At 35.8% G+C, this 12131-nt stretch overlaps 1 protein-coding gene across 2 annotated transcripts; it reads right to left on the reverse strand.

Annotated features, from left to right (window-relative positions):
• Positions 1–4757: 4757 nt before the first annotated feature.
• On the reverse strand, positions 4758–11799 carry LOC108667534 (protein PBDC1). Of its 2 annotated transcripts, none has more exons than XM_018154569.2 (5): positions 11492–11799; positions 5826–5903; positions 5663–5722; positions 5204–5407; positions 4758–4943 (listed from the first exon to the last, which is right to left on the reverse strand). In XM_018154569.2, exons 1-5 carry the CDS (start codon positions 11522–11524, stop codon positions 4788–4790), a joined length of 531 nt encoding a protein of 176 aa, XP_018010058.1. In that variant the 5' UTR covers positions 11525–11799; the 3' UTR covers positions 4758–4787. The 2 variants fall into 2 exon arrangements, with proteins under 2 accessions (XP_018010058.1, XP_047740955.1); XM_047884999.1 differs by lacking the exon at positions 11492–11799 and adding an exon at positions 9182–9251.
• Between the last annotated feature and the right edge of the window lie 332 nt (positions 11800–12131).

The raw sequence follows: 12131 nt of genomic DNA on the forward strand, positions 1-12131 counted from the left end.
TGAAATTGTAGCTCTACGGGCGCGGTTAAATTTATCCATGGCCACCGGCCACGGGTGAAGAAACCCATGGCCATTGGCTACGGGTGAAATTAACCATGGCCACGGGTAAAATTGACCCTCGTTGATGGGTGATTTTTGCTCTTGTACGGGTGACTCCTGCCCATTATTCCAGTCTGGGCGACAGATCTACAATGACAATGGCGAAATTTTGAGCTTGAAAGGGCGATCTTGGCGACATGACTGACACGTTGTCCACAGTGGGGTGTATCGGGAATAATATATGAACTGTAAATTTTAGAATTCCATCCTGCACTGGGGAGCCAAGGGGGGCGCCAGCCTGAAAAAGTTTGGGAACCACTGGCCCGAGTGGCACTGGGATAGAGTCATAATGAAGTTAGTGAAATAGCCAATTTTAAATTTTGGTTGCCTTATTTTGAAGAAACATAAATGAGAGTTGATGCTTCCCATTCCTGAACCATTATCAAGTTTGTTATTGCCGTCCGGGCGTCATTATTGGTGCCATAATAACTCACTTGGCATTTGGCAATAACTCAGTCAAGATTCATCTGTCATCAATATCATTCAGGAACTGAAAAAGTCTCATTTGCACATCTGACTGAATCAGACTGATCAGAGATTCTGAGTGATCTGACTGTCTGACATGAGAATGATGAGAACATGAGATGATGATTGATGAGACATCATCATCATAGTTTCCTCCCCAAAAATTTCATGCAAAGTAAATTGTACGATGTACATTAAAACATCTTATGACCTTAGGTTCATTTCCACTTTCAAGTTTTTGTCTAGTAGCTACTAGCTAGGTAGTTTATGCTATGCTTCAAACATTCAAGTTTCAGCTTCAACTTTCCAAATTCCAAGTGGTTGGTTGAAGCGGTCAAGTTCAATTATTAGTAAACAACTAACATTAAAATCCCTTAATTTAAGAACGATGACAAAATATTACGAAAGATTTTTAAAATAAACACATAAAATTTCATCGATTTCGACCTACTTAGGTATTCCAGTTTCTTTACCCCGTACATTACTAACAACATGCCAAAGCGGAACGAGGTCTTCTAGACTTCTACAATGACGGTGTTCACTGAGCCAGTTCTGCGGACCATCAGTTTCAGTTGAACCTTACTGTACGCGATTTTAGACAACTAATGCAATAAATAAGGAAAAAATAAAGTTATTCGGTATTTTTGTCGTACAATGGTATGGTTATGATCTCATACATTTTTCTAGGCAGTGCGCACAAATTTTAACCTAATAACAAACAGAGCAAATGGCAAATAAATTTATTGGAAATGTGTTTCTCAAATGTGCAGGGTCGCCCAGTGCTTACAATTCAGAGTACCAAGATTAGCGCAGAGAGGCGCGGGTTCGATCCCAGCTCTGTGCGCCAGTTTCTGGTCAGAATCGGCGAGGAGGCCGGGCGGTTAAGCAAAGCAGAATTTGAATCAGTGAGTTGTGAGTTCGAGACCGCAACAAGCTGTGGATGTTCTGCGATGTTAGGAATCGGCGACAGTCCTATGGCCTAATAAACGCTGAAAACGCCATTATTATTAAACACAGAAGGACCTTAGTACAACTTCAACCATAATGTTATTTTTGGCGTGATGTGACTTGAAGCCGAAAAAACGACTTGAAGAATGCAGGAAGCGGCCGTTGAGGGCGACATATCATCACTTACCTGAAATCAACGAGAAATTTTATTAATACGATATGCAAGTGCAAAACCATAATGACACGCACCACAGAGCTAGTTCTTGAAGTCTCTTCGACGTTGAAGAATAAGCCTAGCTAGGCCTGTCGCCGATTCATGTACTTTTCGTGGCTCGTTCAAATGTCTAAAAACTGGCATATTGACTGATCTTTTCAACATTTGAAATCGTAACTGAACTTTCACTAGTTCCGTAGGGTGTTAAGCATTTCAAGACTGAATAATAATAATAATAGTAGCGGTTTCAGCGTTTATTAGGCGGTAGGCCTGTCGCCGATTCTTGACATCGCAGAACATTCACAGCATTTTGCGGTCTCGAACTCGCAACTCACTGCTACAATTCTGTTGTGCTTAATCGCTCGGCCTTCTTGCCGATTCTGACCTGAAACTGACACACAGAGCTGGGATCGAACCCGCACCTCTCTGCTCCAATACTGGTATTCTGAACTGTAACCACCAGGCCACCCACGAGCACACTGAACAACTTGAACAAGTGAACATGTGCTCTTGCATAGCTTTGTCTAGTCTTTTCATGAACCCGTTCATACTCGCAGCGTCAACAATGTCATCAAAGAGGGCGTTCCACATGTTGGTGACTCGAAACGAGGAGAGGTGTTGTCGCATGAAAGATTTGCACCGCAGTTTCTTTAGATTATAACCGTTGCCCCTGGTACAGGTTCTTATTTTAAATTCTACGAAACTTTCTGGGACCTTGCATAAACCTCAAATATTCTTGTATGCGGTACTTAATTAGTTTCGCCACGCATACCTCTAAAACAGAGACTTCTAAGCTTCGTGGTTACTCATATTTATTCATAATACTCGCCTATTAAGCCTGGTATTATACTTGTTGTGCGTCTTTGAACACTCTCGAATAAATTGTTGTCCTTTTCAAGTTTTGGAGACCACAAGGCGTTCAGCCGTTCAAAGAAAACTAAATGGGATGAGCCTAGAATCGTAACTGGGACGTTCGTTGTCGGCAAACCAGTTCTGTGCAGTCGTTCCTCAATAATTACTTGCTCGAGGCATGGAAATTCTCATTATCCAGGTTTCCGAAGTCAACTTTTAGGTGAGCATAATTTATACATATTATTGATCCGATACCTGTATCAGTTTGAAGTGGAACATATTATTCAAATTTGAGCAGGAAATTTGATGCACCCAGTTGCGGAGTTGCTTTATCCTCGTCGTGGGTACGATTCTTAAAAAAAAGGGTCCATGTTTGCGGTACGAACGAAGTCTGGTTAAGCAGGAGGTGCTCCTTACAGCACAAATCTTCAACCTAATTATAAAAAAATATAATGAATTTACCCCTGCCCACGACCTGCTGTGTTCGGACCTACAAAACCTAAATTTAAGCAGAATGGGGCCCGCTAACGAGTGGTGAGAAGGGTCGGCGTTCGCTGATGCAGATCTTTGACATTGTTAAAGTCTCATTACTGGTTATCTGAATTGGAGGATATGGGCGTCCGCGTGATGTACCTAATTGGGATTTCGGCATCACCTCCACGTTTAGTGCGCAGAGTACGATATAATCAGTACCATAGAATTTCCTTCATTCGCCCGAGAATTTTATCAGAGGAGTTCCCTCAGGAAGGTCTTCTGACGCGGGTCTGTACTCGTCAGAAGTCCCATGGTATCTCGCGCTCTCAAGTTCACTGTTGTGCACCACACCACTGAGCTCGCGGTGTCTGCGTGCGGGTCTCAGTTATTGTGTAGGTATGATTCCCTTCATTTCTCTCCCCAGTCTCTCTCGTACGGACGACCGTCGTTTCATGTGAACAATCTCTTGTACGAGGTTCTTCGTTTCTGTTGCTTTTCGGCAGTCCTGTCTGTCACTTCGAGATGCTAGCTGCTTCTTTTTTGTCAGCTTCAGTGACCTGGCTACTTGAAACCTCATGCCCCTTACGGATAAATGATTTGAGAAATTTGCAATAGTTGCTGCCGTCCGACTTGCTGATGATGTTGATTTTTGACCTGCGGTGCGAAATAGCTTGATAGAAGAGCTAGCAAACCATTCTACTAGTTCTACTACTATACCAAGTTTAATTTAAAGCCAGATGATTTTTCACCGAAATGCATGAACCTGCTGAGGAGTTATAAATCATGGGCCCGACATAAACTTTTTCGAACATTAAAAATTCCTTTTCATTGCAACTGAACCCTCAAATGTAGTGTTTTCAAACAACTGTGATTTGATTAGCATTTCAGTTAGGTGAGTTTTCTCATGAGCTGGCCAGATCGCAATAACACGAAAGAGGAGTGGAGCAAAACGTGTAACAGTAAACCGGACGCAAATTTCGAACAATCACAGGCATAATAACACAAAATCATGGGACACAACTTCGGTTGACTTCACTTCAGGTGACAACTTCAGTTGACAGTGAGGTTCGGGAATATAAAGAACAAACCTAGCACGATCCAGAATAGATCAAGATTTACCACAAAACAAGATAGTTTCGAGTCCGCGTAAAATTTCAAACATATTTCCTCCGACGAGGGGAAGAAGTTCGTCCACATCTGTTCCGCTGCATCTAAGCTAAAAGAAATCATAAGCTGAACATACTTGAGGCTCATCTTATGAGACGAGCACCTATTCATACAAGTGATTCTGATGGAGCAGTGCTGAAAATTTATTACCGTCACCCACTCTCAACTAAAAGAACGGTATTGGAGAGGTATTAAATTAGCAGGAATGCGCGAAGGCAATGATTAAAAAAAAATAATTCTTACTCATCCCTGTGAAGCAAGAAAAATTCTTTGCAAATTTAAAAAAAAAACATGAATTGTATGAAAGATTTTCTGAAGAAAGGCTCGGGAAGACTTCAAAACAAGAAATACTAGAGATCTATGAGACTCCCTCAAGTGCTCACATAAGTGAAGTACCTAGGAATTTTACTGATATATATTTAAAAAAAAACTTGACCAATGCATTACACGGCTGTAGCTAAGTCGCTTGCAACACTTGTGATGCAAGAAAACAAATATAATTGCATCAAGAGGTATTGTGGAAAATATAAAAAACACGTTTTCAGTACATAATCTTTTATCTGGGATATTATGTCGCCTTGGAACGAGGTTTGGGTTTAAACTCGTGTCTTATGTTATCATTGAAGCCTTCCCTGTTACGTGCGATTTCAATGCATAAAAACTGGATACGGGTCACGAGTATGGTGTTCTCCTCGTTGTACTCCCCACTGGCTTTGATGCGGACCTGTCACAAACCATGTAATTACAGTCAAAAGGTAAAAGAAATCTATATTGTGTTAATAAAATAATGTGATCAGAGTTTGTTTGTTGAATTTGGTTTAACATTATGAATAGATATTACTTCCTTTTTTTGTAAAATTCGGTAAACTTAGCCAACAAAAATGCAGACAAGATAATAGGAAAGTCATATTTTTATGTGAATTAGGAAATTTGTACATTCAAACACAGAGATGGAAAGAAAATGTATGCTTTTGATGGCCTCACCAGAGTAGCAAAGCTGAAATCTTCCACTTCAGTCTTGAGATTGTTCATGAAAGGTCTCCATTTCTCCTTAGCTTCTTTACTTTTTAAGGCATTTTCATCAAGACATTCAACATTGAAGTTTGGGAATTCTTCTCTGAAGGCATCATACAACATCTGATCTTTTTGGGTAAGTTTCAACGACTTTGGGTCAACAACACACAAAATCTGCAGAAAAAAAATAATGTACTGATAAACAAGGCTTGATGTATAATCAATCAATTCAGATCTTGGTGCAATTCATTTAAAATACATTCAATGCATACAATTATTCCGAGTTGAGGAGAACAAGACGACACCTGAATATATAAGTATTCAAATGTACGAGATTGTTGATGATTACAGCAGTTGCATCATGAACAAATGATCAACTAACAAAGATAGCAGTGAAGGAAAAACAGAGCCAGGCCTGCTGATACTTACATTAAAGTGTATTTCTGCATGCTCCATTGCCTTCATCGCCCACATGCCTTCCATGGTGGGCTGAAAAAAAAGTAAATTTAAATTAAAATCACTCTCTACAAAACACCATAGAGAATATATATTATAATCAGCAATTATATAGGTCATCTGGAAATCAACTTACATCATTTCCAAGGTCATTGGCATTGATGTTGGGCACACCACCAGCCAGTTGAGCCCCGCCAGGAACATCACTTACTCCCTATATGGAATAAAAAGACTTTCAATGATAAGTTGCTGCATGTCAGAACTGGTATCAGTATGAGCCACAAAAAAAAAAAAAGAAGAATCAGACACAATGCCAAAGGTATGAGCCTCAACAAGCCCTCAGTTAACAAAAAATCAACTAACAAAAAAAAAAATTTGATTATATTCACTTTGCTCAGCAAAAAAAAATTTACTAAACAAAAAATTAATGCATTACCGCTCATTGGTCATCACTAAATTGTGCAGAGAATGTCATAGACAGAATTGTGCACTGGGAAACATAAAATGGAAAGTAATTAACGTAAACTATGGCTTATTTACCCAAAAATATGATGGTTGTCACCAGAATATTCCTTTGTTTCAGGTACATTTTTTATGATCTTTTTTGTTATACCGTCAAACGCGGTAAAAAGGGACGGTTTTGAGCATTTTTTGTTAATAACTTCTTACCATGAAACATTTCATAAACAAGTTTGGGCTCATTTTAAAGGTCTTTGCAACTTGCAAGGGCTATTGTATGGCATCTCCAAAAAAATTCCATATGCTATTTGTAATGTGCTAGACGCAATATAAAAGGCTCCTGAATTAATCTGAAAATGGGGGTAAAAAGGGACACTTGAAATAAAACTCAATTTTAAACATTTGAAGCACGCAGAGTGTACTCATCTATTACTAACAGTACTCTGAAGTTCTTCTCTTCCTTTGTAGATGATGTAAATGTAGAATAAATGAAATTTTCTGTGATTTTTACTTGGTTTATCTTCATTGATATAATATTACCTTATCCATACATTACCGTATTATTAATGTGATATTAATGTATCCATGGACATGCCATTGAGCATTGACAATGACCTTGTTCACTGCAAGCTTCATTTCAGCAGCCATGTAGCATTTCTTCTGTATCTGTAAGCTTACAGGATGGTTTGTAATTTCACACAATTTTAATTGAGTCAACTTAGTCAAGTGATTTCACTATAACAAAAAAGATTGTAAAAAACATACCTGAAACAGGAAGGAATATTTTAGTGACAACCATCATATCTTTTGGAGAAATAAATCATAATTTAAGTTAATTACTTTTCATTCTTTGTTGCCCAGTGCTCAATTCTATCTGTGATATTCTGTGCACAATTTTGTGATGACTGATGCAGTAATTTTTTATTAAGTGAAATTTTTTTCACTGAGCGAGGTAAATGTAATCAAAATTCGTTGTTGTTAATTGATTATTTTCATTAACTGGAGCCTTTGCTAACCAAGGTTCTACTGTAAAGTGTAAATGCAATTTTAGAGGTGCCCCTTATTACCCCGGGGGGGGGGGTGTCCCTTATTACCCCATTATGCGGAAATGGCCACCATTTTTTCTTGGAATGAGATATGCAAATTCTGTCAATCACATTTTTAAGCCAACACCAGTGTGCAACTTTTATGTAAGTAAAATTTTTCAATATGACAAATATTTTTTCTGCTACAGACCTTGGCAGAGGTACTTTTCCAAAATCTCACTTTTCACACTTTTTTTCAGGGATTTTTTAGAGGTAATAAATGTATGATTTCTTAACTTGCTTTATGCTGCACAGATAGTAAAAATGTTGAACTTTACACCACTAGTTTTAGTTTTGCAATATTTTAATTAGTTTACCTGCTACAACATTTCTACAAAATTTTGGAGGACTGTCCCTTATTACCCTGCCCGTCCCTTTTTACCCCATTTGACAGTAGTGAATTCACTTAACCTAATTAAAATAGTGTGAAATTACAAGCCATTATGTAAGTTTACAGATACAGAAAAGTGCTATATGGCTGCTGATTGAAGCTTACAGTGAACAAGGTCATTGTAAATGCTCAATGGCATGTTCATGGATACGGTAATATCAGATCAATAATACGAAAATGTATGGCTATGGTAATAGATCAATAAAGGAAAAACAAGTAAAAATCACAGAAAATGTCATTTATTCTACTTTTACATCATCTACAAAGGAAAGGGAGGACTTCAGATTACTGTTAGTAATAGATGAGTACACTCTGCATGCTTCAAATGTTTTAAAATAAAGTTTTATTTCAAGTGTCCTGTATTACCCCATTCACAGGGGTAATTTGGGATGCTTTTATTTTGCGTCTGGTACCTTACGAATAGCATGTGAAATTTTTTGGATGATGCTATATGAGAGCCCTTGCAAAGAGCTATAAAATGAGCCTAAACTTGTATATGAAATGTTTCATGGTAAGAAGCTATTAACAAATAATATGCGTTTAAAAATTACTTTTTAAAGACAACACTTCTAAGGAATCCAGTGTCTCCAATATTACACATGCACATTGAATTTCTGATTTTATTTTCAGTTAAGGAATAAAATTAATTTTTACTTTTTCATATTAAAGAAATACAATTTGGAAATGATTTATTCTGTCAATTTATTCATGCATTGCGTCCAATGTTATGCAAGTGTGAAAAATTTCAGATCGACTGGACAGGTAGAAGCGTGTTGAATATTGATTATAAGATTTGAATCAGAAAAATTATTTCTTCACTCTTTTACAACACTTCTCTTTAACTTCACTTCTTGTTTGTTTGTTTGTTTGTTAGTCTGTCTGTCTGCTACAAATCTTATAATTGATATTTATAACACTTCTACCTCTCCAACCAATGTGAAATTTTGTACACTTTTGTAAAGTTGAAGACAATGCACGAATCAATTGACAGAATAAAGAATTTTGAAAACTTAAAAAAATCTAATTTTAATATTAAAAAAATTGAATAAATAACTTTGTCTGCTAAATTTCTTATAATCAATATTCAACACACTTCTACTTGTCCAATTGAACTGAAATTTTGCACATGTGCATAAAGTCAGAGACAATGGTTGAATCAATTGATAGAATAAATAATTTCAAAAAATTGAATTTTTTAGTTTTAAAAATTAAATTTATATATAATTTTTTATATTTGATAGTAAAATTAGAAATTCATTGTACTTTTGTAACATCAGAGACACTGCATTATTTTGAAGCGTTGTCTTTAAAAAGTAATGTTTAAACACATATTTTTGATATTAAAAAAAATATATATTTTTTCAATTTTCAAATTATTTATTCTGTTAATTGATTCATGCATTGTCTCTAACTTTGTGCAAGTGAGCAAAATTTTAGATCGATGGGAGAGGTAGAAGTGTGTTAAATTTTGATTACCTATAAGATTTGTAGCAGACAAACAAACAAACAAGAAATGAAGTGAAAGAGAAGTGTTGTAAATAAATGCACAAAACCGACCTTTATTACCCCGTTGGATGGTAAATCAGCAAATTCTGCCATCTAAAACTAAAACACTCCTCTTCAACTTCATTTCTTGTTGTTTGTTTGTCTGCTACAAATCTTGTAATTGATATTTAACACACTTCTATCAGTCCAATCAATCTGAAATTTTGCACACTTGCGTAAAGTTGGAGACAATGCATGATTCAACTGACAGAAGAAATAATTTTTGTAAATTTCAAAAAATTTTATTAATAAACAAACTTGCATTTTTTATCATCTGAAAATAAAAATAGAAATTCATTGTTCATTTGCAACATCAGAGACACTGGATTCTATAGAAGTGTTGTCCTTAAGAATTAATTTTTAAATGCATATTATTTCATTATAACACACTAATTGAACTCAAATACTAATACAAATTCAAGATTGGAAAAGTACCTCTTACTTGATATTAATATCTCACAGCTCCAAGGTCATGGCACAGTGACATATTCTTTATGGCTTCAGAATCTTGTGGCTTGATTTTGCATTTTTGTTAAGAATCAAATAGGACATTACTCATCTACCATCAAAAGGGGTAATAAGGGATGCTTCTTCTGTTTTTTTGAAGCTAACTTTTTACCATGAAACATTTCATAAACGAGTTTGGGCTCATTTTAAAGATCTTTGTGAGGGCTATCTTTGGCATCTCTGAAATTCCATATGCTATTCATAAGGTGCCACAAGCAAAGAAAGGGTCCCAAGTTATCCCTAGGAATGGAATAATTTGGGACACTAATTTTCAAAAATTAGATGAGAAATTCATTGTACATCTGTGAGATTGGAGATACTGGATTCTTTGGAAGTGTTGTCTTTAAAAAGTACTAGTTTTTAAACGTATATTATTCCTTTATTGATGATATTACCATGTCCATTTTTTATTAACAAAAACTTTTTCTGTTCTATACCTAACATTTTAAAACTTTACTTGGGTCAAGTAAAACACTTAACTTGGGTCAAGTGAATTAATTCACTATAGTAAAAAAGATCATAAAAAACATACCTGAAATAGAAAAGAATATTTTAGTTGCAGAAACTTGCATATTTTTTTGCAGAAACCAATCATAGTTTAGGTCAATTACTTTTCATATTATCTTGCCCAGTGCACAATTCTATCTATGACGATCTTTGCACAATTCTGTGATGATAAGTGATGCATTAATGTTTTGTTAAGAGAAATTTTTTTGCTGAGGGAGGTAAATTTAATCAGAATTCTTTGTCATTAACTGATTTTTTAACCAGAGCCTTTGCTAACCAAGGTTCTGCTGTCACTGTGTTTTAGAGGTGTCCCTTATTACCTGAGGGGTATCCCTTAATACCCCTTCTTGTGGAAATTGCTGCCATTTTGTTTTGGATTGAGGTACACAAATACCATCAGTAAAGTTTTCAAGCCAACGCCTGTCTGCAAGATTTTTTTAACCAAATCTTTAAATATGGTGGATTTTTTTTACTACAGATATCAACAGAAGTAGGTACTTTTTCAAGATATCACTTTTTAACATTTTTTTTCAATGATTTTTTAGAGCTAGTAAATCTATAATTTTTTAACTTCCTCTATGCTACAAAGATAGAAAACTGTTCAAGTTCACACCACTATTTTTAGTTTTGCAATATTTTAATTAGTTTTGCTGCTATAACCTTTTTATGCCATGATAGAGGACTTTCCCAATTTACCCCACCCATCCCTTATTACCCCATTTGACAGTAGCAAGAATCTTCCCGCTGCAAAAACGTCTGGAAAGCTCTATTCAAAGCTCATGAGGTACATAAATTCCACAACTAAATACAATCCATTCTATAAAATCACTCAGATGTTTCATATGAATGATGCATAATGCCCATGCTTTAAAATAATAATAGTTTGCCCAAGCTTAATGATTTAAAATGTTTTGCTCAAAATAAGTGAAATCAATTTAATAAGTAAAATTAAAATTTAAAAAGTGCTGCTTACATTTAATTTCACTTATTTTCATCACCCTTGACTGATTTCTTTCATTAAAATAAGAGAAATGGCACTTTTATTTTTGCCTGAAAATTTTAAATGGAAAATTTCCCTTGAAAGTTTAAACTATCATTTTTACATGCAGTCAAGTTTCTGCCCAATATTCCATATTGATGAAATTGGGATACAATCACAATTGCTTTGAACATCCCCAAAAGAAATATCAAGAAAAATTTTTTTCTTCAAATAGGTCATCTAAATTAGTAGGTATATATTTAGTATATATACGGTATTTGGAAATTAGGACTTGGTATTAATATTGTTAACAGTAGAAAGTAACTTACCAATTCTCTCAGGATTTCAGCCTGACTTGGCATTATAATGATATCCCCAAAATATTAATTCAAAATAAAAAGAATCACCATAAATTCACCACTACCAATATGACAATTGATAAAACCTGAAAAATTACATATATGAAAAAACAAATGCCATGAAAAACTTCACTGAGATATGAAGGCACATTTGTCAAAATAGGTTGCAAACTTCTGTTAGTTACAAGGCATTTGGTGGCAACTGGCAGGCTTGGTTGTGGCATGTGTGGTTATGACTGTCATAGTGGCCACTGGCCAGTGGCATAGGATCATTGTTATTTGGGATGGGGAATTTTTTTTTAATCTGATTTGAAGGCTTCAGGTATGCAGGTAGCACACCTCCCAGCCTGAGCCCAATTGGGATTCTAGTCATTCCACTTCACTTGTTGTTTAACTTTTGTATTTATTTTCTTTTAGCACTTCCACCATCTGTTGTGGCAGTAAATTGCAGAGAAAAAAAGAATAATTGGACTTTGAAGAACTTCATATCCTGGTCACCTCATTGCAGCTGAGTAAATATTGACCCAGATGACAGGTGGCAGCAGTGAGCAGTGTGTCTCCTAGTAGGGGCTTCTCCACCTCCAAGAGCTGAGGAAAGATCCCTCTGAAG

Source organism: Hyalella azteca, unplaced genomic scaffold, assembly GCF_000764305.2.
Source record: "Hyalella azteca isolate HAZT.00-mixed unplaced genomic scaffold, Hazt_2.0.2 contig16679, whole genome shotgun sequence".
In the NCBI taxonomy this organism is placed as follows: Eukaryota; Metazoa; Arthropoda; class Malacostraca; order Amphipoda; family Hyalellidae; genus Hyalella; species Hyalella azteca.